This window comes from Lichenostomus cassidix, chromosome 1 (assembly GCF_008360975.1).
Source record: "Lichenostomus cassidix isolate B80296 chromosome 1, HeHo_3.0, whole genome shotgun sequence".
Lineage (NCBI taxonomy): Eukaryota > Metazoa > Chordata > Aves > Passeriformes > Meliphagidae > Lichenostomus > Lichenostomus cassidix.
The window spans coordinates 94,791,732-94,819,077 of record NC_139479.1 but is presented as its reverse complement, the minus strand read 5'-3'; the positions used below and the strand labels follow the sequence as shown (position 1 = coordinate 94,819,077).

Below are 27,346 nucleotides of genomic sequence, written 5' to 3'. Positions count from 1 at the left end.
TGAAAGGAAACAACACTTGCAAATTTGTATCTGTGATGCAGCTGCAGGGAGATAATATCACTCTTGAGTGACTGGGTATGTTTCTTCTGCTTTCCTTAATTCCTTTTAAGCCTTGATTAGAGCCAGATGTTTTTTATTTGCTTTCTTTTTTTGTTTTCAAGTGTGCACAAAGTGTGATGCCAGCAGTAAACACCATCTTTGACATTTTTTTTATATATCAACTGCATCTGTCTGAGTCAGAGTCACAAACCAGTAAAATTCCAGCAAAGCAGTGCAAGTTTTCACTCCTACTGTCGTTCCCACTGGAAGCAGGAGATTGGCATTGCTGTTTCCTGCTGCACAGGAGTCATAAAAGTCCCACCATGTGTCTGAAAACCTTGCCCCTGCTAAATAACACTGGAGACAGGCTGGAATTCTATACACTTTGAACACAGCTGCCCCTCCCATGCTCTTAGGAGTGCTGGGAGTGATTTCTTATTGCTTAACTGCTAATCAGTTGTATGGATCTGCAGCCTGTTTTCCATTTCTTCTTTCTCCTCCTCAGGGAGGCAGTGGCTGGTAACTACAGCATGTAGACAAAACTATTTCTGCTCCAGTTTCATGCCCTCACTCTGACACTGACCTCTTAGGTGCCATCTCTTGGCAGTGTTTTGTCAGTAAATGGCAGAGGTCTATATGTGAGAGCTTGCTTTCCAAACCAAATTGCAAAGTTGTATTGCTGTTGTAATTATAATTGTGGTTTTCATCTACATTATTTAGTGTATTTTCATTGTAAATGTATCAAATATACAAATCCATGAACTGCAACAGTTGCCTTGCAAAGAGATGTCCAAATTGGTGTCCAAAAAGTCATCTGTGGAGAAGTTATGCCTTATTTGACAAATATTAGGTATTTTACTCCCACATACTTTGAGTAAGCACATATTGTACCTAGAATAGATTTTAAGGACAAATTTTCCAGCAGCTTTCCAGTTGTCTTTGTCCCTTTTAACAGATGTGCTGTTTGCTCCTTAGTCCTTGGGAGTCAGGCTTCCTTCCACAGCTGCACATGCTGAAGGGCTTTTTGGATAAAAAACTATTCTGTTTTCTTCCACCAACTTCTGTAACAGTAATTCCTACCCAACTGCTGTAGTTTGGAGGAACTGAAACATTTGGGGTATTGAGGGCATTAAGGTACCTGATACACTGAAGCTCTTTAGTGGAGGATTCAAATCCTTTGCTGTCATATTTGCTCTTAGTTTGTGCTGTGTTTAGCTACAAGGGAAAAGAGTATTTATTTACAGAATATAGAACAAATATCACAGTTTCTAATGACAAGCTAGTACTGACCTTTCTTGAATTCAAATGCAACTTGTTCAAATGTCTGGATGTGTTACGAGAGTAACCTGTTTATCCCACCCCATCCTGTCCCATAAATGGTTATATTTTTTCCCCTGAAAACATGACAGACATCTTACATGAATAAATCAATTTTATTTAAATAAAATTACAGGTATATTTCATCTAGTAAAAACTACCATATAGTTTTTCAAAGGCACCAATATTTAAAAATAATTTAAATTTTCTTGAGAGCAGCTTCCTTTTTCTGAGTGGTGTTTGTAAACCTGTTGGACTTCCCTCCTCTCATTCATCTCAGGCAATACCTGTTGCTCATGAAATCACGAAGGCTGTACCTTTTTCATTGTAATAGGTGCCCTACTGTTCCTAGGCATCTCTTTTGAACACAGATTGAGAGGGGTCAGGTGTTCATGTAGCAAAACCCCACTCTGGAATAGAGTGTTTCTTTCCCTTGTGGCACCATAAATAGGTCAAGCACAAACCCCCACTATGACACTTGTGTTGCTGTAAGAATTAAAAATTAAATTCAAGAGACAATTCTTTCTTTGAGACGTCAGGATCTGTTTCTCCTTACATTTGTCCAAGCTTGCTAATGCAATGCCACCTTTTCTAATGTGAGGAGAGAGCTTTTTGCACAAAGCCTGCTCTCCAGTTCTGTGTCCCAGTCTGCATCAGCCTCCAGTTTGGGCTTCTTTAGACAGGTCTTTGCTAATCATGGTTGCACTGAAACCAGCAGATGTGTGTGATGGGCTTATTCATCCAGTTCTGCCATCATTTCCAGGTGATTCACAGCAGGGACACAGAGGGAGGTACAGCTACCTCTCAGCAGGTCGAGTCCTGCTCAGGTTTTCTCCAAAGAAAACATGCAGCCCTACAGCCACTGCTGGATGTGGGAAAGGACAGAGCCAGAGTCACCAGGGAGAGGGGGGCACGGGAGGAATTGTGTCAGGCAGCCACTCTCAGGCCAATGAGCTCAAGTACTGACACTTTTTGCTTCTGTAAAAGCAGAGAGTTTTTTTGAAAGGAGATTTTGCTAAGCACCTTCCACATGCACAGCTCACCCATGAGGTTCACTTCATCACCTGATTTTGGCTTACTGCGACAGATTTTGTAATAATCCCCAAGTTCTCTTTGATGCATAACCATCATCTTCTCTGTCCAGCACTGCAGAAGCTTTGTACCCCAACTATTCTGACAGAAAAAAAATCTGTCCTTTAAAAAAATCCCCACAATTTAGAGACAACAGTGGTGTGGTAAAATGAAGGTAAGATTGTAACAGGGATACATTTGGCAAATCCCTGCTGCAATTAACTGGCAAGCTCCTCAGGGAAGCCATGGATCTTCCTTCTACAGAAAATCTGATTTTAATGGAACCAGAGTAATTAAACTCAAGACCTAGATTTGCAGAGTGGAGTAAATACAATTATTTCAGAGTTTGTAGTGAGACCACTGTAAAGCTGAGACACAGAGCTACAAATATACCATACCAATACCTATCCTGCAAGAATGTCCTGAGACAGGCTTTACTAAAGCTTGCCAAAATCTCCAAGACCCTTCAGGAAAACACGTTATAAAAAAAGCCAGCAATTGCTAAGAAAAGTGGTGATCTTTGGCTAGCAATGTGCTATTTCCTATTTGACATTTGTAAATGTAGAAATGTATGTGAGCCAACTACTCTTGCTTTCCCAAGAAGATTCATCTGTATCATCCGACACATGGTTACAGGTGTTACTTCACAATACTTGGCAAATATCTAAAACAATTTTAAAAATTAACACCTGATGTTTTCTAAGAAGACATATGAAAGCTCAGCAAGCTTATTGTGCTTTTCATCCTGGCTTAGGTTATCCCTTTAATTTAGAGATACAGCACCTTAATATTTGCACAGTATTAAATGCATTTATCAAGAAATGCAGTGCAGAAATTTGCATTGTTCCTGCCTGTGAGAAGCAAAGAACTTTTCTGACTATATCCTTCAGAATAAACAACATTTCTGATTTTGGAAAGGCACTGCCAAACCTGACACACTAAAATTCAGCATTAACAGCATGTGCAGCTAAGGAAGATGCTCTTTGGAAAAGGGGAGATGAAAGGTAGATCTTAAAAGTGAAGTGAATGTTTATGTTGCATTGAAGGGAAAGTAGTTTTAGGACAAACCTTTAAGAGTTTTTTGGGTCTTGGGATCCCTTTGGGGTACAAACTTTTTTATTACCTAGCTTTTTTAAGCAATCTGTTTATGCCGTTAGTCTTGGACACTGTGCTTTTCACTAGATAAGTTTGGATGGAGAAAATAAATTCAATTTAAAGCAGTATTATTTTTTTAATTCCCTCACTGGTGTTGGTAGCTGAGTATGGAGCTACCATGAAGGCAACATCTGTCCTCCCACTGGTCACTGTGCAGCACTGTGCAGGCTGCCTGGTGACCGAAGGGGTGACACAGGGAAAGGGATGCAAAACCATCTCATCCTGCCCACAGAGCAGAATTACCCACTCCTGACTCAGGTCATGTGTCTGCTAGGAATCCTACAGAAAACCACCAAATTCCACCAAAGCAAAGAAAATAGCTTTAGGAAAGAAAGGTTTTGCAGTTTGGTGCTGCCTGACTGGACACCCACCAGCCTTTCTGGAACATAATTTGTTCCAGGCACTAAGGGAAGGCAGAGACACTTCCACTGCCTTGCAAAGTGAAAGGATAGCAAAGAGACAGGACTGTGTAGGTGTGAGAATGAGCAACTGCACTGGCTTTTCATCATCATACACCTCTTTGGTGCTCCTGCCAGGCTTAGTGGAGTCTCTGGGGGTGAATACACTGCACGCTCTAAAGCAGAGACACAAAGCTATTATACAAGACAGCTGCAGGACTGTGGCTTCTCTATCTTGTTCTGCTCTTTTCCAGGTCTGCACAGTTGTTTATCCACAAGTACTTGCAGAGCAATCAACACACATATTTAGACACCCTGATTATGGAAACTTTATGTCCAGCAGTGGCTGAAAAACATTTTGCTTAGCTTTTCATAAGGCAAACATACAGACTTCATTGTGCCACCTCATCCACTCCAAGTCTGTCTAATACTAGTCTGATTTTCTCTGAAGCATGTGATAAGCAAGGTACAAGTGCAACCACCATGAATCAATATCAAGCTTACCCTCCACAAAAAAGTATAACTGTGCAGGTGTAGACATCATAGGGGAATGATATTTGCAAAGCAAGTTGTAGTAAAGAATTAATAAGATGGCAAAAAAATGTACAAATGAGGTATCAATTAGCCTAATGGTTGGAGTGGGAAAACTGGTCAAGTCGTACTCATACTAAATTTCTTCTTCTGACTCATGGTCTCGTTCAGCTGTTTTCAGTAAACCCATTTCCATGGGCTGGGACTGTTTAACCTTCGACCTCACTGCCCTGGAAACAACAAAAAAGAAGTTGTCAAGAGTAACTCAAAGGCTCACCTGACCATTTTTCACATGGTGAAAACCTGTTTAATGCTTGTGCCTCATCAGTGAGCTGGGGTGACTCATTCTAGGATTCTGTGGTTAGCAAGTGCTGCCTTTAACTGATAGCTCCTGACTGTACAGCTTGTAAGTTCTTGTTCCTAGGGATATATCACAGAGCACTTTAACCAAACCTCAGTGTACCCTCCAAAAGGTCAGTGCTGTGCAGGCACAAGGCCCATCACTGTTCACTTGGGAAGAGACTATAAAGCTGTGAGAAAGAGAGAGTCATGATTAAATTGACTTGATTAAATGGGGCTGTTAGGATGGTAGGAGTAAAGCAAGGGGTGAGAAGCATTTTTAGGACCCTGCAGGCAAAGTCCTGGTAAGGTCCCATGGGCAGAAGGGGATCACACATTCTGGTGACCTGATGGCAGAGGCATTTTTACAGCCAAATTAACACTTTGGTTGGAATTTTGTCAGATTTAGCACTGGGCAGCGAAAACAAGGCCTAAGTTCAGACATTCGGGGATGAAAGTGGATACTGAAAAAGAAATCAAGTCTGATCACAGGAAATTTCTAGCAAGGAATTCTGTGTAATAATCTCTAAAGTCATGAAGCCTGCTCACTAAGCCACTTAAAATTAGCAGACATGAGGAATGGGAGAAAAGATGCCGCAGGAAAAAAGTCTCTACTACTTCTGACTTTAAATGCACTTACAAATGTGGAAGACTATTAGAGCTCATTTTATGTGAGAAGAATTTTGCTATCAGAGCTGTATTTATGAATGCTTCCCCCTTTCTACTGAAGCAATGTCATGTGCTTTTCATTGATTACTACTAACTATTTTTATTTTACCTTGTAAGACAATTAATTACTTCATAGAAACATTTTCATTTGTCAGTGAAACTTTTCTAAAATAAAGCTCCTGCTAGACTAATAGACAAGTCACCAAAGTTTTAGTGTTATAAGTAACTTACCAGCTGACAATTGTGTAATTCACTGCAAGTATAAGAAAAGCAAAGGCATAATGCCAGCAATAGCACATGGTCAGGAACATCATGTTAGTGTGATCTGTCTGATTCCACTCTGGGCTCCCATTTGGAGGATAAAGCACAAAGCCAATCTGTAGAAAAATAAAAGATATTTAGTACATGCGTCCTCTGCCATACTGTGTTTTATGCTACTCATCAAAAGGCAGTCATTTGATTTTCTTATGGTGTTGCTACTTGTTGTGTTTATTATTAAAAACAATTTTGTAGTCTCTCTCAGACATGATGGATCACTTTACACAGCTCTGTGCAGAAATGCCTTTGAAGATGCAGAGCCAGCCCCAGAGCCCCACTGCTCTTGCTCAGAAAATTAAGGAGCCTGCCCAACAATCCAGCCCTGCAACAATCACAGTTATGCTCTGTGAGGGGAGGGGCTGGTGCTCAGCCCTGTGTGCTCTGAACTGACATCACCTCACGGATCAGAAAACCTGCCAGCCCATTTGCACTGCCCTGCACTCCCAGCAGCATCTGGGAATGTGTTATGTGGCTGAGAAGGTGAATATTCAATGGATAAATAAAGGGGAGCCACAAGTTTACTTCTTCTGGACCATCCAGGGAAAAGGTCAGGTTTTGAAATGGCATAAAAATGGAGCTTCCTCATCCAAGACTGTAAGCTGGTGAGAAGTACATAGCTGATTTGGTTTTTCAGAGCAGGGAAAAATCAAATTCATATTTGTGCATACGATGGGAAAACTGTTAATCCTGTGGCTACATGAGTTTGCATAACAAACACCAACCCCGTGTACTGCTTAATACTCTTCGAAGTCATCACTCAGCAGTTTAGCTGAGAATTTAGGAACTGGGAAAAGGAGAGGAAGAAGGAGGGGAGTGCATTTTGCATTTCCATGCAGAGAATTCAATGAATGAGGGTGCTGATGATGCAGAAAGAAAGTCCCTTTACCTTTTACAAATTTCCTGTTCTGCAGCCAGTGTGTGGTTTTCAGTCACACAGATGGTTGAAGTCTGATGTGGGTGTGAAAAAAGGCACACTTAAACTTCTTCTATTTTTAGTATTTCAATTTTTTACTTTGAAACAAAACCCACATTGTCTCTAGAGCTAAAGAAATAATCTGTTTTAAAATTAGACTAGGCAGACAACAATGAATAAGTGGTTGCATCAATTCCTCCCATGTAAAGCTTCTTAAATCACAAAATGGAAGTTTACAAACAAGAAAGTAAAGCAGCAAGTGCTGCAGCACCACATTCTTGAATTCACTTATAGAAAAATACAGCCAATTCTGAGGTCTGCCTTCATGCCAGAGCAAGCATTTAAATATTTGATTTGGTGTTGAGTGTCCAGCTCTCCTAAGAAACAGCAAACATTTTTATTCATCGTGTCTGGCCAGCATACAAAAAAGGGAAGCCAGTCTAGACATGCCGGAAAGAAAAATCAGTGGAGTGACCTCAATTCTCCACTATAAGATGAAACACACATCAGCACCAGTGCTCCTATTCCTGTTACAAACTCACAGCAACTCCGTAAACCTCTCCCTCGTTCTGACAGCAGAGAAAGGGTGGCTATCAAATATCTGTTATTGGATAGACTCACAGGTAAGTGAGGGCATGGAAGCTACATTTGAAGAGTCCCTTTGGGAGCCACATCCCCAAAATATCAAAGTTTTGGCTGTTCTTTTTTCTGCTCAGTTCCCAGAGCACTAGAAGAGTAGGAGGCTTTACATCACTCAGTCTCCTAATGCAAATCTGCAGCTTAAATACCTTTGAGCCTGGCAATGACAATGCTCTGCCTCACCTGTCCTCTGCTACACTGGGCATCTACTCACTGCTCCAGCAGCTGACAGTGGAGACTCTGTGAAGAACAATATATGTTTCCATGCTCTAAAATCACTGCCATTTGGCTGGTGAATTTGGAACAGGTTGCTACAGGGATCAGAGAGAATGGTCAATGACTGTAGTAATGGAGAGCTCAAGAAAAACACCTTCCTTTTTTAATTGACTCAGATAAAAGACACTAGAAGTAAAATGGCTGCTGCTTCTTCTGCATATGAGAAATGGATATGAGAAATACTTCTATCGCTTCAAAGGAACATTAACAGTGCATTATTTTCTGTAAGTCTTTTGAGGTCAGAGTTTAAAAGGCATACCTATCACCTGTGAAACATCTGCAAAGGGTTAAATGACTAATTTTGGTGAAGAAAGAATTCCTAAGGCAGAAAAGGCACCTACCTGCCAGAACCAGCTGCCTTGTAAAATGCAGAGGCTTGTACGGAGCATCTCTAGCACAATACTGCCACGGAAAAAAACTTCCAGAAAAATGCAGGCAGCAGCTCCAAAGATAGCAAAGAGCAGCAACTGATGAACATGAACATCCAGCATTGCTCTCCCATGAAGATGGTAGCAGAAGAGAAAACCTGGAATAAATTGTGATTATCAGTTTAAGATCTTCTCTTCCCTTGCAATTTCCCTGCATCTGCTTTTAGAAAACAGTGAAACATTTCTGGCATTTCTCTTCATGCCAGTATCACCCTCACTCACGCTGGCTTTAGCTGAATAGCTGTGTACCATGTCAGTACCTCCACCAAACACATGCCTGAGCTACTGAGCACTTACCCAAAACAGGCTTTTGCTGCTATTTTCATAACATTTCTGTTACTGTCTGAGCCAGGTAGGAAAACACAGATCCACCTCTGCAATGCATGGTCATGACCTGGGCTGCAGACAAAGCCTCAGCAGCTTAAAGAGGGCCAAGACTGACCCTTTTCTGATTTCCTTGAAGAGTTTCAGGGAGTGGAACACCCACCTCCCATAGGGTCATTCTCTGAGGCTGATTTGAGATTCCCAGACCAAAGACCAATACCCAGCTGATGCTCATGTCTGCAGGGAGAGGTAAACTGACCTTCAATAAAGACTGCTAAGGAAAGCATCATCCTGTCCATGGCTGCTGGCAGTGCATTGGTCCCATATGCCACGATGTCCACCAGCCCTGAAATGCCATAGAAGAGGTACATGGTGGCATGTTGCCAATTCATCAAGTGATCCCAGTGCTTCTTCTCATAGTTGTACAGCTTCAGATGAGGTCCATCGGGAACAAACTGCTCAGCCACCATTCCTGTGCACAAAACAAGGAGAATAACCATTTGTTCTGATGCTTAAGGTGTAAACTGATGACAGTCCTTTATACAAACAATATAGGCAGCAATATATCCCCATGCAGCATTATGCCAGTAAATCTGAGGTTTTAGCATCACATAATCTGGAGAGTGGAAAGCCAGAGGAAATCAGGCTTTAGCTCCACTCCTGATGGAACTATTTGCATCTTGCAGTTTCCAGCAGTGAGAATAAAAACAGCTATTCTGTGCTGGTTTTTCTTCTTTTAAACAATTGCTATTGTAGTAGTCCTCTGACCAAATTTTTCAGCTGCTTTTCCCAATGGTTCAAACATGAGCATAATACATGCTAAAGTCTCCAAAAGAAAGATTTGCCATTTCACTGCCACATGTAGGATGACAGAGTTCAGACTCTTAATTCAAGTGGGATTTTTCCTCTAAAGCCATAAAAGGAAACCCATCCACCATGCAGAGTTAATAAAGATCCCATAGGAATGTCCACTGAGTTTGTATTTGATCACTGCTCCACTCTCTCCCTTACCTTGGCCCCTCAGTGTCTGACTGACTGAGGTACTCCAGCAAGGGAAAACTGTTTTTAAATGCTTTGTATGATCAGTGAAGTTTGGGAAGAGTTAAGAAGTTATTATGCTTTTAAAATATTAGAGCTAATTACATTGCTCATAAAGCATAGGCCAGCATCCTGCTGTAAAAGTAGATATGCTGCAGAACAAATGTAGTGTTTTTCCAACTTTATTTCAACTTTTCCTAACATGGAAACAGCAGGTTTTACTCCTGCTGCCTCTACTGTCTGTCTTAGCCAAGTGTTCTTGTCCATACTTTTGATTGGAATATAAATTACCATATGTTAAAATAATATCTTTGTGTTTCAAAGTGAAAATTAAAACACTAAATTCATATTTTAGCTGCCAAACTACATCTAGACACAGACTGGGAGATTTGTAAGAAAGATGTCCACACTCACACCTCAAAATGAATGCTATTATTTGGATTTTTATCATTTTTAAGTCATATAAAAATGTATACTGTAGACACAACATCCCTTCAGTGCTGATGTGTCTTAACAGAGGGGAAGAAAAAGCAAGAACAAGACTTTGTCACAGTCTGCACCTTGATTAGAAACCAGGCAACTCTGAGCATCTAAAGAAGAGGAGACAGATAGAATCTAAAAGTGTAAGAATGCTTAAAATTTAGATATTTTTCAACTGCTGGAATGCAAACAAGAACTAGGCACCTCCAGTGAGCTGCACAGCTCTCAAAACCACCCCTGTGGGTTTGTACCCAGCCCTGGACACAACAGAGGAATAAACAGCTCCCCCACACCCCATCACCACAGTCCTGCAGCAATAAGATTTCAGGAGTTCAGCCTTTCTTTGTGAATATTTTCTCTTTTGACTGACATCAATCAAAAAACGGTCTCCATCATTAACATATTTTGTCAGTAAATCAGTGGAGGCTGCTGACATCTGGGATGGTTGGACTCAAAATAGAAAATCCCCACCTTCCCAGCCTGGTGCTCCCAGTGTGTACATGAGAGCTCCTTGCCTAAGTATCTTATCTCCCTCCCTGATGAGCAATACATGAACACTGAGATGTGGTCAGGAGTGGTCAAGTGGTCAAGAGTGGTCAGGAGACCTCAAAAAATCTCCAGAAGAGAGCTAGGGATGGAAACCATGTTACAGCCACAGCTGTGTCATTAACAGCAGCGCCCCACCACTTCTCACTGGTTAAAGGGCAAAATAGCAAAACACAAGGAAATCCATTTTATCAGAGAACAAAATTTAAAGAAAAAAGTGTTAGAAGGTACAGTCTGCCCTTCATCCACCCCACTTACCAATGAGGGCAAAGACAGCTTTGATGATGCCCTCCACAAACTCCAGGCGCTGGAATCCTGCCCTGGAGCCAAGGTAGCAAGCGTTCTTGTTCTTCCTGCAGGCATACTTCAGTGGATACTTCACTGACCACCACAAGCCAAAGAGAAGGAAAAAGCTCCCAGGGAGGGCATGCCCTTTGAAATTGCCCATGGTTTTCTGCTAGGCAATACCTGAAGGAGAAACAAATACAGACTGGTTATGGGAATAGTGGGAGAATTCTGTGGGTTATAATTTTAAAGTATCTCCTGGCATAGATCAAAAGGGTGTCACAAATTAGGTACTCACATTTTATTTAAAAATAAATTTGGATATTTGTCTTCCCAGGCTGTTCAAAACACCCAGCCAGTCTCCCCAGTTTCATAGCTTTGCAGAAGCACAATCAGAGACCCAACTGCAGAGCAGCTGATCTGAAATGCAGAGCTGGCAGTTGGCAAGGTAAGAGAAGGAAAAGCCATAGCACTCTATGTCTTGCTGTAGAAGTTGTGCTAGCACAAGAGAGAACATGAATATTCACTCTTTGGTGCTTTCACCTTTAGTGAGGGTTTTATATTCTTTTCCTCTACAAAGGGAAACCAATACAACACCTGACTGAAGGAAAAATGAATTGCATACATACTGGATGGGCTACTATTCACTTGTAAATTGTATTTTATGTTTAAATCCAGATGTCCTGTTATGATTTACAAACATCAAGTAATTCTCATTATTTGATGGGTGAATTATGCACATATTATTGATACATATTATCAAGTACATCACATGCACTGTGTGACAAGGTTATTAGTTGGTCAGGATTATACAGTCATTTAAAAGAAGTGCCATTCAAAAACCTAGTAATTCTGGTCATCATCCCAACATTTAGGATAGCTGACTTTGAGCCAGTGGCTTCTTCATTAACATGACAGTTCTAATATTGAATTGCAATTTGCCTTTAAGATATTATAAACTGAATTGTTGTGCATCCTGGCCCAAAGGTATGCAAAGTCTCTGCACAGGCAGCAATCAAGAATAACCACTTTAGAAGAACTGGCAGTCTGTACTTTCTGTTACTGCTGTTGACTTAGAAGTTCAATTGCCACACTGCACTGGAGGCATCTGGCTGTGAATGGAACATGGAGCTCTGGTATATTTTTCTTTTTCAAGAGTATTTCCTATGGTCAGCTCTGCATAAGAAGTTTCAAACTGTGGCTTCTGGGCTGTGGAGTACTTGCAGCTGGTTCACGTAAGGCTGTCTAGTCACGTAGTGTGAGACCTTTCCTATTTCTGGAGGCTAAACTCCACTGAAAGGTTTTTCTTTTAAGAAGAGAAACTTTTCCACATGCACAGGTCCAGGAGTTCTTATAAGACTGTTCCAACTGCATGAGGAAAGGTGACCTCTGTAGCTACAAAGGAGAAAAAAGAAAATACGACTTTTCATTCATGGCTCTGATTTAAACAGGATCCTGCCTGTCCCTTCCTCTTCCAGAGCTGAACTGTCCCACTGTAAGGGCTGCTGAGTGGGAGAGGCGAGCTCTGAAAGCTTTTCCTGGATAATACACTGCTCAGCTAATTTCCAGTGAAGCACAAGAACAGAGAAATGTGATGCTGGTTGCCCAAGCAAGCCCATTTCTGGATGTGTCCCTGCAGGTGTTGCCAGGTCTGGCACCTGTGTGTGGAATTTGGGAAGGAGAGAGTGTGGAGATGAGTGCACTGAGCTCAGGGGAGCAGCACCTGCCAGTCCTGGGGCAGCAAAAGGGGGCATGAGGGATGTGGTTATGAACAAAATATAAAGGAGTCCCACTTGGGATTTCCCCTGTGAGAGGACGGGCTCCTGCTGCTGAGGGTTCAAGGGTTGGGAGAGCCTTTCTCTGCCTCCTCTGCCTCCCCCATCACCCTTAGAGTTCAGCTGGGTTGACATCTGTGTGTTTTATTTGCAGGTGGGGGAAGCACTGCTCACTCTGCAGCAAACCACAGCACATTGGGACTCTCAGTGCTGAGGCTGGGGGGCTCAGCCCCGTAGGTTGGACCCAGCCCATGATATCTCACCAAAGAGATTCTTCATTTTGGGACATCTTTAGTTCAAAGAGTTTGACTGGCCTGCACATCAGTGCCAGTACTCACTGCACAGCTGTTTGCCTCAATAAAAGGCAGTACTAAGAGCTTTAGACAGTTGTCTAATCTTTGTTTTAACCTTTAAAATAGTTCTTTTGCTTTTCAGACCTTAATTTCTGGGCTTTTTTAAACATGCTGACCTGAAAGGCATTGCTGTCTTTTCAGACATTGGTTTTTTCCATTCTTGGAATGAAAGGAAGAGGGGAGGAGTGGGGAGTGGCCTTTCCTCACCATGTCTGATCTCACTGAACACTTGTTCATTGGAAAGACCTTATTCATTATTCATTATTATTCACCACAGATACAAAGCAGTCCAAATGGAACAATTTACCCTGTACTGCACATCAAAGCAAAACATGGGATTAGAAAGGTAAATTAAACCTATGAAAAACCTTCCCTTAGGAGAGCACAGCTGTGGTAGGAGTAAAATGAAGGACTGTGTTGACATCATTTGTAGTGCATGGTACACAAACTTCAAAAGTAATTCTTAATCTGTAAATTCACACCTGGGTTACCTAGAGCTCTAATCACTGGAGGATTTTTCTGCACTATATCTGGGCAAACTCCATCAATAAACTCTGTTCTAAACTATTTTTTGCCTTTCAAAACAAGCAAAACAAAGAAAAGACTGATATAGCAGCTACTGTTGCACATCCAATATAAACAAAATAGAACCAGAAAAACTGTGTGTTTGCTAAAAGAAATACAATCATGTATTATTAGCTTTAGAGAGTGTAAACTTCAGATTGAGTTCATCCAAAGGTGTTGGGGATTATTTGTAGGATTTCTCTAGAAAGACATGTGTCAGATCTGCCAGCCAGCTGTTGTGGCAGCCCTTTGGAATGCTGCATCTCAACACAGTTGGTTCCAGAAAGGAGTTACACCACTTACACTTTAAAATTTTAGTAAACTTGAAAACATCATGACAGAGCCTGCCTTGAACAGATTAAACTTCCCAGTTCATGAGCTTTCTCCTTTCAGGCCTGAGAGTTCATTTTGGTGAGTCTAAAAGTCACTGCCAACACCCACAGTTCTGATGTGACTGAGAAGTTTTGTCTGCAAATAAACTGGGGGCTATTGCACAATTTGGGGGCTTAGTCTGAAACTGAGGATATGGTGAGGCTAAGCAGAGACTCCTCAGTAGGAATGTCAGTGAGGGGTCAGGAGATGGACCTGGGAGAAGGGAAGCAGGGGTGCAATGGGAGGTGAAAGGAGAGGAGCACAGTATATCAGGCTGCTGCCTTTCCCTGTGGCACTTTGGCATCCCCTGTGCAGCCTGGGACAAAACAGCTCCTGCCAGCTCTTCTGCACAGCTCGAGAGCCAGACAGTTTGGGTACAGCAGGTGCTATTTATTGGATAAAGATGGCATCAGCATGCTATGACAGTACTTGATAAATCTGAGGGCTTATTTTTACAGAGCCTTATCAATCTGTATCTGCAACATCAGACTGATGTTGTAAGATGTGCACATCCAAGACCCTCTTTTTTACACTCCATGATTTCAGGGCCAATGGTGCTGGCAGAGCCACAGCCACATTCTCAGCAACAAACCTTCCTTGCTGCCCACAGCCTTCCCTAGACTGGCCATCAGAAGAAATTTCTTCACTGAAAGAATTGTCAAGCCCTGGAGCAGGCTGCCCAGGGAAGTGGCTGGATCATCATCTCTGGAGGTATTCAAAAGATGTGGAAATGTAGCACATGGGATGTGTTTCAATGGCTACCTGTGAATGTGAGATGCTTTCCTTTTCATGTGAGAATTCCAAGCATAGTTTTTCCTGCAATGACCACAGAAAGCACTGCCTGATTAAGGTTTTTCCAGCACTTAGAAAGCTGCATGGTACTGCAAAAGTGTTTTGCACCCAAACTTTGCCAAACCAACATAGGCTGTTCACAGCTGCCAAAAAATTCCTTATGTAGCTGTAATGCTTTGTGTACCTGGGCTGTTCCTCCCTCAGTTCAGGCTGCATCTCACTCCTTGGAGGCAGAAGGGAATATGAGATTCCACTGACAAAGGAAATTTCCAGGTGAGCACTCAAGAAAAGGTGTGCATTTTTGTGGGTGTTAAAAGCTACCTTTTTACCCTGAAAATTATCTCACACCATCAGAAGTGTGAAAGGCAGGCAAGAAATAGACCCAGATGGTTGATTTAAACATCTTCCAACATTTTTGGGAGGGATGCTTCATAATATTTACCAGTTTGATTTCTGATCTCCACTTTTGAGGGGACTAAGGCAAGACTTGCAAGTGGTATGGATAAACCATGTATACCACCTTCTGGTTGCTCAGAAGGCTTCTCAATTGCTTCTGGAAGAGCTAGATTAGTTTCTCTTTAATCCCCTTCTCCCTTTAAAGGACAGGCAGGGGTTTAGGCAGCACAACCTGTGCAGGACAGGGAATGAGCAGTAGCTGAGCCAGAGCCTGCCCTGCAGTAGGGAGTTTCCTTTCCCTGCACATTCTCCTGCCACAGCAGTATGCCCTGCAATTTCCTGTGTTTATCAAGCCCTGGGGGATGCTACAGAGGACAGTCCACCAGAAATGTGGATTTCTTTTCCAGAAAAGACAAGTTTTTATAAAGCCACAAACTCACTCTGCTGCAATGCTTTCATTTCTGGTACACAACCATATGACAAAAAAAGTTAAGCCCAAAGATTGTACATGAGCAATTTTTTCTTCCATATGCTAGATTAGAAAACACTGGTGTGGAGTTTATAATATTTGATGGGAAATGTTTATTTATCTGTAACAGCTGCAGGAATGGATTGTGATATCAGTGAGAATGATGCAGACAGATAAGAGGAGGAAATAACAATTGTAGGCATTTTCTAATCAGTGCACAAGCTGTGATCATAGAGCTTTTACAAAAAATGGAAACTAGCAAAGCTGAAATGCAAGACAAAGAAAATCACAGACAAGTTTAATTCAGTACCAAAATTTCCTACTTGCAGCTAAAGATCTATTCAGGAGGCAAGAACCTTTTGTCCTGCAGCCATTATGTTGTAAACACCACAGACAGCCAGGCTGATCTGAAAAACTGTCTGCTCCAAGTACTTTGTTCACTAAAAGCAGTCCTGATTTCATGTCATGACTGAAAGCATTTCAGCAGTTACAGCTCCATGTTTCCAGATGAGATCACTGCTCTGGTGTTCAGGAAGTACTCAGCTGGCACCTATAGCTGCTTTAGAATTACACTGGAACTAAGTGCTGTGTGTATTAATGAAAGCAGGACACAAGAATACTCAAAATGCTAAAAAGTGACAGAACAGCCTTGGGATCTTTGGCTTAGGGGTGTGGGAGATAAAGATTTTCAGGTTAAAAAAAAATAGGCATCTCTGAAATCTGTAGGAGAAGAATTCAAGCCTTGAGAGAATCTTCAGGCCTAGAAAACAGGGACAAAAACCAAAAATCCCAGAGGCAATGACCAGAAATCAATCTGCTGGCCCTAGAAAGGAGAGACTCTGGGACACAATGTCTCACAGTGCTGAATTTGGGCCCATAACTTACACCACTCTAGTTTTTTTCCAGTGCTTTGTATCTGTCAGATCCTTGTCCTTGTCAGCCCTCTGAGTGCTCCACACTGTGTTCTTCATCTCTTGTGACCCTCAGTTTTCTGGCTCTTTCCCTGTTCTCTGTGCATTTGCTGCCTCTTTCTACTCCCATAGATGAGCAGCCTATCTCCAGGGGTTATCCAGGGACAGCAAGCACTACATAATAATCTTACCATTGGCTCTTGATATCTGAGCAGCTGCTAGTCTGGGGATATGACATTTTTGAACTTCAGGAGTGCCAAATTGGAGCCTTTTTCAGAGCAACACAAGTTCAAAAACTTACACACACAAAAAATAAACTTTGTAAGTGCATGGGACACATAAGAGCCATTTTTTCCTATGAAAGATTCATCATTCCTTTACTGGCCATAAACCCTGGTGTTTCCTAGCACTGCCTGAAATAAAGGATGAAATAGCAGGGATATGTGAGTAAACTATTGCAGATATAACAGTGCTACCTCTGGTGGGACCATGTTTGGCTCCAGTCACCACAGCCACTTCCCTGCCCACAGTGGGGTGCCTCCTGTGGGGTGACCCTCCATCTGTATCCCATGCAGAGCAGTTTCCTTCCCCACAGAGGGTCACAGCAGACTGCTGCCCTCCAGCTGAGGTGCTGCTGCTGCTGCTGCAGGGCTCCTCCCAGCCTGGCAGAGCAAGTTTTTGATTGTGTGTGGCTGTGGCAGAGCACTGCCAGGCAGAGGGTGTGGGGAAGGACATGCTGTGACATCCCAGTGCTGTGCTGTGCTGTGCTGTGCTGTGGGAGCTTTTCACTAACATCTGAGACCATCTCTCCTTTCCAGTCCACCCAGAGCTGGGCTTAGCTGGAGCTCTTAGTGCAAGCTGTGCCAGCTAAGGAAATTCCTTAGTTTTAAATTAAAAGTTTTAAATTTAAAAGTCAATTCCTTTTACCACAGAATCACAAAATCATGAAATCACAGCATGGTTAGTGGCGAAAGGGGCCTCTGTCAGTTTTCTAGTCCAACCCCCTGTTACAGCAGGTTTATCTAGGGCAGGTTGCACAGGATCACATCCAGACAGTTCTTGAGTATTTCCAGTGAGGAAGGCTCCACAACCTCTCTGGGCAGCCTGTTCCAGTGCTCAGTCACCTGCACAGGAAAGATTTTCCTCATATTCAGATGGAACCTCCTGTGTTTCAGTTTGTGCCCTTTGTCTCTTGTCCTGTCACTGAAGACCACTGTAAAGAGTCTGTCACCTCCTCTTGATGCTGCCCCTTGAAATGTTTGTATGCATTGATGAGGTTCCCTCTCTGTTGTCTCCTCTCCAGGCAAAACAGGTCCCTCAGCTGTTCCTCAGAAGACAGATGTTCCAGTCTCCTAACATTCCTTGTAGCCTTCTGCTGGACCCTTTTCAGTAATTCCTTGTCTTGCTTGAACTCAGGAGCCCAGAACTGGATGCAGCAGCCCAGGTGTGACCTCACCAGGGCAGAGTGGTGGGGGAGGATTACCTATCATCTTTGAAACTTCAGAGTCACTTCAGGGAACAACCTCTGCAGGACCCAGCTATTCCTGAAGTTCCATGGTCCAGCAGAGGTCACAGTGCCATTAGGAAGATTGCTCCTTTGATCTGCCACAAAAACAGGTTCTGTAGGTTGTAATCCCTGGCTCCTCTTTGTCTTTCCAGTTGTGTTCACTTCCATATTTCTCTGCTTCCTAGGAGAGGAAAGGCATCCTAGGCTAGGAAAATGTCAAGAGAGCAAAAGTTTGATGTATCAACTGATGATTTAGAGGTCAGAGCCCTGCTCTGGAGAGGAAATGAAATAAAATATGGTATGGTGTCTGTTGGCATTTTTTTTCATAGACCTCCTCTTACAGCATCTTGAAATACAGTTGGGGTTTCAGTAGAATGATCTCCTAAAGCATGCCAAGCTGATAGGACCACTAGACTACGGAAAATATTTCTAATAAATCCTAAGGACCACTTAGGCTATAAAAGATCCAGCCGCTGTTTGTTGTTAAGTGATTCATAACTTTATGATAGAATTATAGAAGAGTTTGGGTTGGAAGAAACCCCTCTGAGCAACCTATGCCAGTGTCTCACCATCCTCATCATAAAAAATTTCTTTCATATCTAATCTAAATAGACCATATTTTATTTTAAAACCATTACTCCTTGTCCTATTCACAGCAAGCCTTGCTAAAAAATCTGTCCCCATCTTCAGCCACCCCATCTATCTGTGCAGTACAGGTAGGGAGTGTGAGCCCTCACTGGAAACAAAGTGATTCAAAATAAATGTTTAAATCTTTTGGATTTGGAGATTGTAACCAATTATACAAGTGCTTGGGGCTTACAGCATTGTCCTGTGATAAGAAAAAAATATATTAAAAGCTTTCTTATCATTAATTTCCACAAAGCTGTGCAACAGAGCAGGTGGGGTTTGCACCTAGAGCTTTGCCTTGACTAACTTGCCATTTTACCTTGAAGTTTTCTCTGCAGTCTTGTCAGTCAATCTCAGGGTACCAGTTATTACTGCTTCTCCCAGGGGGGCCAAATGCACTGCCTCTAGCAACTACAGCTTGGGGGAAACACAGTGAACAGCAGAAAGCTGTGTGGATCAGAACCAAAAAGAGAAACACTAATGAATAAATGGGGGCATTGGCAAGGCAGTCTGTAACACTGATGCAGGCTGGGAGAAATGGCTGGATGACTTAGCTCAGTTAGAAAAAACAAAATGCTTGAGAGAAACAGGTAGAGTTCCATTTTACAGGACCACCCCATATCCATTACATTGGCATCAACTTGTGCTAATACAACATTAGCAGAAACTGAAGAGTCCCCCATGAGACAAGGCTGCAGCAGCAGCTTCAGTTCCTGCCATGCCTCTAACACAATTAACAGAGGGAACAGATTCAGCAAGGGACTGTATCCTCTTCCAAAAGCACTGGCATTACAGATGCTACACAATTTGTCTTAGAAATGTCCCAAGTGCAAGGTCATGTGGGGCAAGAGTTTTAGGAGTGTTGCTTATGTAGCATTAAAGTGTTATAGCAGGCCCTGATCTAGGCATAAATTGAGATAAGGGATTAAATCTCCTTTTTATCTTCTGAAGCAAAAAGCAGTGCCAGGAGCCACAGTCTGGCTCATGCTGCACGATGGGACAGAAATGCCCCAGTAGAGAGACACTCACTCCACTAAGGCACTTTACTCCACTCAGACATTTCAAAACTAATGCTGAATTATTAATTCCTGGGTTTAGGAGCTTGTCTTGCTTGAACCTTGGAAGAGACCATCGAAATTACTACTCCTGCCAACTGCAAGTGAGCATGAGTGTGTTTGGTCACATGTAAGAAATGGAGTAGGAGCCAGTTGACAAGAGCTCCAACACTGAGAAATTCTGGTTTGTGTACCTCTTCAGACTGGAAACAAGGAGCCCATTTTTGTGCTGCTGCACTGGCCATTTGCAGTACTGACTAAAATGATCTTTCCTGGCAGATTTGTGTGCAAGAAGAGAGTAAACAGCAGTTTGCCTAAACACAGGCATAATTATTCCAGCCACTCCTCAAGGTTCATTTGAGTTTTCTTCTCCAGCAGTTATTTCTACCCACAGTCTCCACAACTGAGAGAAAACTGTTTGTTTTGCCCAGCTTCATTTGTAAGGAGAAAAGTACAGAGAATGCCACATAAGCAACCCTGAAAAGCAGCAAAAGACATTTGACCAAACTTCTGAAAGGTAACTCCAGAGTCAATGATGAATTTGCATCTAAAATGGATATTGAAAACATTCCTTTTACAAAGTACTTACAGTGACTTACAGTACAACTTATGCCATGATTAAAAGAGTTCCACAGAAACAGCAATATAAGGTGATGCAATCAAAGTTATACATACTGGAGAAATCCTCACTTCTAAGTATGCAAGTGCATAGTAATCATCAAACACTCAGTTTAAAAATGAAAAAGCAGAAATATTTTGGTCTCAAGTACTCCAGTTCCTAAACTCTTCAGAAAGCCCTTTATCAAAAAGATAATGAATTTTTGATACCATTTCTAGTTTTAGGTGTTGTTAGGAGAGTAGAGTATGACTTATTGCTGGAAATTGGAACAACACGGAACATATGCAGGGATGGAAAGTGTTTTTCTGAGAGTTATTATGTTTTGAAATAAAATAAGGAGGCCAAGATAATTTTAGGGTTTCTCTCATATAGTAAGAAGTCATGGCTACATTTAAATTCTTTTACTTTTGCCTGGAAATTCAAGTTTGAATGTACATCTCCATTTGAGACATCCGAGAGGGAGGGAAAGGAAAAAAATCATGTAGTAAACTTAAAACTTAGCCAAACACTTAATCTCCCTTTTGTTCAGAGATCCAGAACCTCGGCTGCAAAACCTCTCGCACAGGGGGTAAAATGCTCCGGATGCCCGCAAGGGCCACGCTCGCGTTTGAACACCAGCAGCCTCAGGGAGCTGCTGATTCAAAAGTCCCGTCCGCGCTTGTTACCTCAGAAGCGCCCCGCGGACCGAGCCCAGGCAAACATGGAGTGTGTGTCCTTTCCCCGGGAATATCCCACCTCCCCCGTCCTGCCTCACCCGGCCCTTGCTAGGGCTCCGGGCTCTCTTACCTGTGCCGCGCCGCTCCCTCGCAGCCCCTCTCCCCCTTCCTTCCCTCCTGCCCCTGCTCCGGGGGTCTCGCCGCGGCGCCGAGCCCTCCAGCTGTGCCCGCCGGGATGCGCCCGGCCGCTCCAGATGTTGGCGGCGCGGCAGGCCAGATGTTCCCCTGGCGGCCTCGCGGGGGGCGGGCGTTCTTCTCCCCGCCTGGCCGGGAAGGACCCGGAGCAGAGGCAAAGGAAAGGGGCTCGGGGAGAGCGAGGCTTCCGTGGGAGAAGAGGCTGCCCGCCCCCTGTGCTGCCCCGCTTTCCAGGAAAAGCGGCCGGGAGCGGGCAGGGCTGGCGGCCGGGGACAGCCGCTCCCGGTAGCACAGGCAGGCGGGGAAAAGTAGAAAAAGTAGAGAGACTTTCAGAGGTACAAACCTTCCTTTGATCGCTGCATATAACAGACCTTTTTTTAGTTTTACCCACAGGCACACACGGACACCCGTGGTTTTCTCCACGAAAATGAGCGCCCGCGGCTGTCCTTCCTGCAATTTCGCAGGAATGTATGGCACAGCCCTGAATCCAAAAGAAGAATGTCTAAAAATAAAATGTAAAGAACGAAACCACGGTTTTATTTGCAGATGTCATTCTGTAGTAAACAGTGTCAGTGACATTACTGGATCCCTCACAGGGCATCTTACACTGCAGCACCTCTGGTATGACAGCCAGGGGAGAGCACCAGTGAAAGCCTCAGAACTCTTCTTGTGGAAAAAGCCTCCTTTGAGCTGATAATCCTGGTTTGAAGCCCTGTTTAAACTGCACCAGAAGCCTCCCTGACCCTTTCCACCATCCAGGTCTTGTGTTGCCAGCTTCCCCTGTGGCTGCTGGAATAGCCAAGCCGAGGTACAGCTCTCCCACCAGCTCGTCACAACTTAGACTGAACTATGAGCCACCCCGCTCAAGTCCCCTAATCTAAAATTTCTGCTTTTCATGATCCAAAAGCTTTTTCCTTGGGAAATTTGTGGATGGAATTAACTCCATGTAAAGATCCAAATGTTTTCACTCTCACTTATCTTCTCAGACAGCTCCATCCTTGCCTGCACTTTAGCATAGAGTGACACTTTCACTCTCAGCTAAATAGTACTGCAGCAAATTCCCCTCAGCATCTGGCAGGCAGATGCCTTTGCAGGTTGGATGATGTCATGACTACAGAGCAAAGGGCAATAATATTTTCCAGAAGGACCACCTCTCTGTAAACAGTGCTCCAGAAATCCAGCCTCTATGAAAGCTGCTTCTCTTTCCTGGTCTGAGTGATTTCTTTTGCATTTTTTTCAGACAGCAGAATGCATCTCACATCACAGCATTAATCCCTACCTAATGGATATCCTTCTCTGGCAGGAGAAGTGACATCTATGCCTTGATCCAAATAATTCATGAGCACATTACAGACCAATTAGAGCTCTAGATGTTTTAGGATTATAGTAACATCTGCCTTGTGGCCCAGAAGGCAAGATAGCACCTGGGGGCAGATGAACTAGTTTCAGCCTGGGCACATGGGGAAACAGTACTTTACAAATCCATTACTTGTTTCTGGGTGAAAACTGAAGTGAAATGTTGATCTACTCCCCTGGACATTTCAAGTGCAAGGTTTGCTGTTTGTAGGTATCTTCATAGCACCACATCCAACTTATGGCTGAGGGAGTGAGGAGCCTCCCACTACAGGTGAAGAGCAGGTTCAGGACCATGGGATGAAGGTGAATGGCCACAAGTCTCTGGGACCTGAAGAGATGCATCCCAGGGTCCTGAGAGGGCTGGCTGATGTTGTCACCAAGCCACTCTCCCTCATGTTTGAAAAGTTCTTGGTGGTCATGCAAAGTCCCCAGTGACTGGAAAAAAGGAAAACTTTGCTCCCAATTTTAAAAAGGGGACGTAGGAAGATCTGAGGAGCTCTTTACTCAGAATTCTTTACTGTGAGGATGCTGAGGCCCTGGCACTGGTTGCCTGGAGAAGATGTGGATATCCCATCCCTGAGAGTGTTCAAGGCCAGGCTGGATGGGGCTCTGAGCAACCTGGTCTAGAGAAGGTGTTCCTGCCCATGGCAAGGGATGACTTGTAAGGTTCCTTCCAACCTAAACCATTCCATGATTTTATGAAGTGTATCATAGAAATGTGGCTGACACTGATAAAATAATAGCTCTCTGGATGGAGTGCCCAGAAAGTTAAACAAATAATTTTGGCCTTGCAAAGGTCATGCAACAATTGAATAAAGAGCAAATACATGCATTGGCTACGACTTGAGGAAAAACAAACATTGACATTCTGGTTTTCATACAACTTGTAATACCAAAATAAATAAAAAGTGGATTTGAATACAAAGAGACATCTTATGAAAGTCCATTTTTTGGAGTGTCTTTATGGATATTTGCTCTTGGATGGATTTTGGAGGTACAAGTTTAAATCCGTGCAGTCTAAAAATGCTTCTAGTAATCCTATCATCGGGAAGGGGGGAAAGTAGTTACATTATACATGAAACTTTAATTTTTTTAACAGTAAGTATTAACTGTGTTTATGTTGTCTGCTTTTTGATTTTTTTATGTGTAGCCTGTAAGACCTTTGCAAGAAACTTTCAGAAGGAGTACTTTTTCCAAGCTTATATCCTGTCCATGCAATTTGTCAAGCTGATTTCTAGCATATAAAAATGCACCTTCCTTTATGGAAGTCTGTCATCTAGAAGAACAAGTAAAAACAATCAAGGAGATAAAAAAAGTCAGGAGACAGCTCAGCTTAATGCTATCCACATGAACAGAGGAACTGCAGTGACTGCAGGAGCATTTCCTGAAACAGTCTATAATTCACAGGTAATTGGCTATGTTTCAAGTTGATCAGAGTCCTTTGAACTAGTCTAACAATTTGGCATGGAGAATCTAATGTAATAAAGCCAGAAACACCAGGAGTAGGAATGGTAAGAACTTTCTCCCCAGACTTTTTTATCCCTGTATTACAATGAAGAGCAGACAAATATGGGAAAAGCAGAAGCACCAGGGGAAAGTAGTTTGCAGATCCCAAATGTTTTTCTTCTCAGAGTTACAGTACTTGAAGTAAATATGTCTTGGCACTGAGAGCTGTGCAGGTGAGGCTGTCTGCAGTACTGTGCTGCTTTTGTGCACATGTTAAATCATGACACAAATGTAATAAAAGATTGATCCCTGTTCCCACATCCCAAAAAGCAAGAATCTTTGCTTTTTCTTGTCTCATCATGTATCAGCTGAATGAGAGCAAAAATTATTTTAAAGCTGCAGATATCGACACAGAGCTCTAAAAATAATCTCTGAGAATGTGCAATGGCATTTCTTTTTACTATATTTCAGTTTGTGATGCAAGTTTCATATTAGAAAGTGAGAGATTATTCATGCTGAGGAAAATGACCTGCACTAACCTGGCATTTTTTGATGAAGGACAGTCAGCAACAGAATAGTCAAACAAGTTTATAAGGTGTGACTTCTAAACAACATCAGGCAGTGGAGAGCTCGTGTGGTGTGACTCGGGGTCAAATATCAAGCCAAGTCCTCTTTTACCAGTAGTTCCAGAAACTGGGACATGGCAAAAAATGAGGCAGAGCACTGTGGGAAAACAGGGAATAATCTGCTAGCAGAGGAAACAAATGGCAGCTGAAAGAACTAGAAACTCCCTGCTTCCATCAAGTTCCTTAGTCACTTCTAGGTGACAAATCTGCATGTCTGACTTATGGTTTCTTGTTTTTAGACACCTGGCAGGATAAATTTAGGTTATAGATTTATAGAAGCACCAAGCACTCAGAAGAGCAAATGAAGTCTGATGGATCAGTTAGTTAAATCATAAAGTATTCTGAACAAATGCCAGAGCCAATGGAGTATTAAAAAAAAAAAAAAGCAACAGATCATAATAAAAAGTTCCCAGTTCCCTGTAAATAGTAGCTTCTCACCTTTAAGGCATACTGTGATGATAGTCAGAGGCTGAAGGGAAGCCACCTCAGAAAAATTCATGAAGAAGCTGGGATCTCCAAATTCAGCAGTGTCTGGATTAGGTGGTGATAAACGGAGCTCCTGGTCACACACTCAGTCCAGGAACTGCAGAGACCAACTTCATTCCCAGACACTGTCCTGCATTTACACTAAATGAGGCACAAGCCCTGTGGGAAAACTAGTATGCAGCCAAACAATTAAATCATGTCACATAATACACATTGTGTGGGGGAAGGGAAGAGGAGGCTGAACTCTCCTTCCAAAGTCAGCCTGTGGTCTGGATTTGTCCTGCTTTTGAGAGTTTCACTTTGTAAACCTAAGGGTGTTCTTTTCATATTTTTTTAATGTTGCAATTTTATCTTCCTCATTGTTTTGTTAATTTTTGTTCTCTCAGTCTCTCTGGCTCGCTGCAGTTCTGCACATACTTCGGGTGAGTCAGGAGAGTTAGCTGGGGGAAGACAGCAGGGTGAACAACTCTCTGGACAGAGACCCGAGGCAGAAAGGACAGGATGGGAAAATGGGCCAGTTAAGCAATGATATGAAAAACATCAGCTGTAGCCCAAACTAGGGATAAAAAGGAAAAAATGTTTTTTCAGAAGAGGGAAAGTGAGAGCAGGAGCACAGCTGTGGAAGGATGTGATGAGGAGGTTGGAAATCCAGTGTCCCTGCATAGGCATTGCCTCCTGTGACCCTTTGCCCCTGGCTCTTCTGCAGCACAGCAGGTAAATGTCCTCCTGCTTGCCATGCAGAGCAGGGACACGTGGTGGTTCACGTACTATTGGTCTTCATCCTGTGGGACACCAGGGCTATAAAATCTCTGGTGCACAAAAGCTCCCCCAATACATACATCTGTCACACACATGAAAGAGAAAGAGCAGTAATGAGGAATCCAAGTCACAAAAGTCTCTGTGACCAGGTGCAACATTCCCAGGAGATAAACACTTTCCCCTCAGTCACTGTCCTCCCAGCCAGCCCCTCACAGACATGGCCATGTGTCCCATTTCACTGGGAAATGGATCCTTTGGTCTCCTGCCCGGCTGCCAGTTAGCAAAACTTTGTCCTCCCAAAACACTTAAATGTACAGAGCCCCTACCTCAGGTCTTTGCCATCAACCCAAAACACATTTTACAGTCCATCTCTCTCCCAAAGGCTGCTCTGGGACCTCTCCACCACACTCCTCCCCAGGGATGCACTAATCAGACAGGCCCATGGAAAATCCAGCCTGAGCTCCTCGTCCCTGGTGTCACCAACCCTGCTGCTAGGCTAGGCACCAAGTCACAGCTGCAGAGGTGCTTCAGTGCTCGTTCACTTGGCTCCTCCTCTCCTTTGCTTTAATCCAGAAGTGCAAATGGCACTGCCAGGGTAGCCACTTCCACAGTGCTGATTCCCACTTGTTCCTGCCTTTTCACAAGGTTTCCCACAGCATGGGAATGTCCATCTGGCCACGGGTTACAATATATTGACACAGACCCCTTATCATCACAGCACACTTGAATGTGGGTTCGAGCTCACAGGACAATGTTGGATACCAATGAGGTCACAGGCAGTCAGCTAAGCAGCTCTGCAGGAAAAGGCAATTGTAGGGAAGCTGGGGAATGATGGGGAGAAGGCTGTTGCTGAGCAGGAAAGCTGAGGGAAAGCAGAGAAACTCAGGGTTAGCTTGAAAAGTAATAGTTTGTGGCCTGGCAGGGGGAGTGGTGGACAGAAACCCACAGCAGAGTACAGCACAGCTCTCCTAGGAGATACAGATGTACAAACATCTAACTGTCAGCACGTCTCTCTGTGGGTATACATATATGCATGTATGTATGTATGTATAGTGCATGTGTTATATAAATATACCTGAAATGTTACTTTGTACCCTGGTGAACAGGCATAACAAAAATGAAATGACCAACTAATTTAGTAAGCCATTGATTAGTGTAAAAAGGAAAGAAGGTCAATTCTGATTCTGTGTTGCCTGCTGAAGTTCCCAGCCAAATTATCCTCTTTGAATCACTATCAGCTTTGTTCTCACTTTCCTGTGACTTACTTTGTTTGTTTTATGAAATACAGTTGGTTTACCTCCTTTTTGTTTCTGAGCAAATATATGCATTTACTTGACAGGGCATGTGAACTGATGCTGCCAAAGTGTCCATTTGTGCTTCACTTCACAACCCTGCAACTTGCATACTTGTATGTGCTTGGACAATGAAACTCAGTATGGCTTTAAGTGTCCAGATTTCCTCTGCTTCTGTGAGAGGCCAAGGACTGTGTCGCTGTTGAGCAGCTAGCAGAGTAATGAATGCATCGGTTCTCGGTGGCAAGAAGGAATGACCTTTATTGTTTTGATTTCATCACATTTATAGAGTTCTCAAAAGTCACCCAGATTGGTCAGTCAGAA

At 43.0% G+C, this 27,346-nt stretch overlaps 1 protein-coding gene across 2 annotated transcripts; it reads right to left on the bottom strand.

Annotated features, from left to right (window-relative positions):
* Positions 1-1,453: 1,453 nt before the first annotated feature.
* On the bottom strand, positions 1,454-25,122 carry TMEM45A (transmembrane protein 45A). 2 transcript variants are annotated; one of them, XM_085072010.1, is made up of 6 exons: positions 24,924-25,122; positions 10,740-10,949; positions 8,677-8,889; positions 8,007-8,191; positions 5,751-5,896; positions 1,454-4,741 (listed from the first exon to the last, which is right to left on the bottom strand). In XM_085072010.1, the coding sequence occupies exons 2-6, from the start codon at positions 10,927-10,929 to the stop codon at positions 4,648-4,650; spliced, it is 828 nt and encodes a 275-aa protein (XP_084928136.1). In that variant the 5' UTR covers positions 10,930-10,949; positions 24,924-25,122; the 3' UTR covers positions 1,454-4,647. The 2 variants fall into 2 exon arrangements, with proteins under 2 accessions (XP_084928136.1, XP_084928128.1); XM_085072002.1 differs by lacking the exon at positions 24,924-25,122 and adding an exon at positions 20,993-21,174.
* Between the last annotated feature and the right edge of the window lie 2,224 nt (positions 25,123-27,346).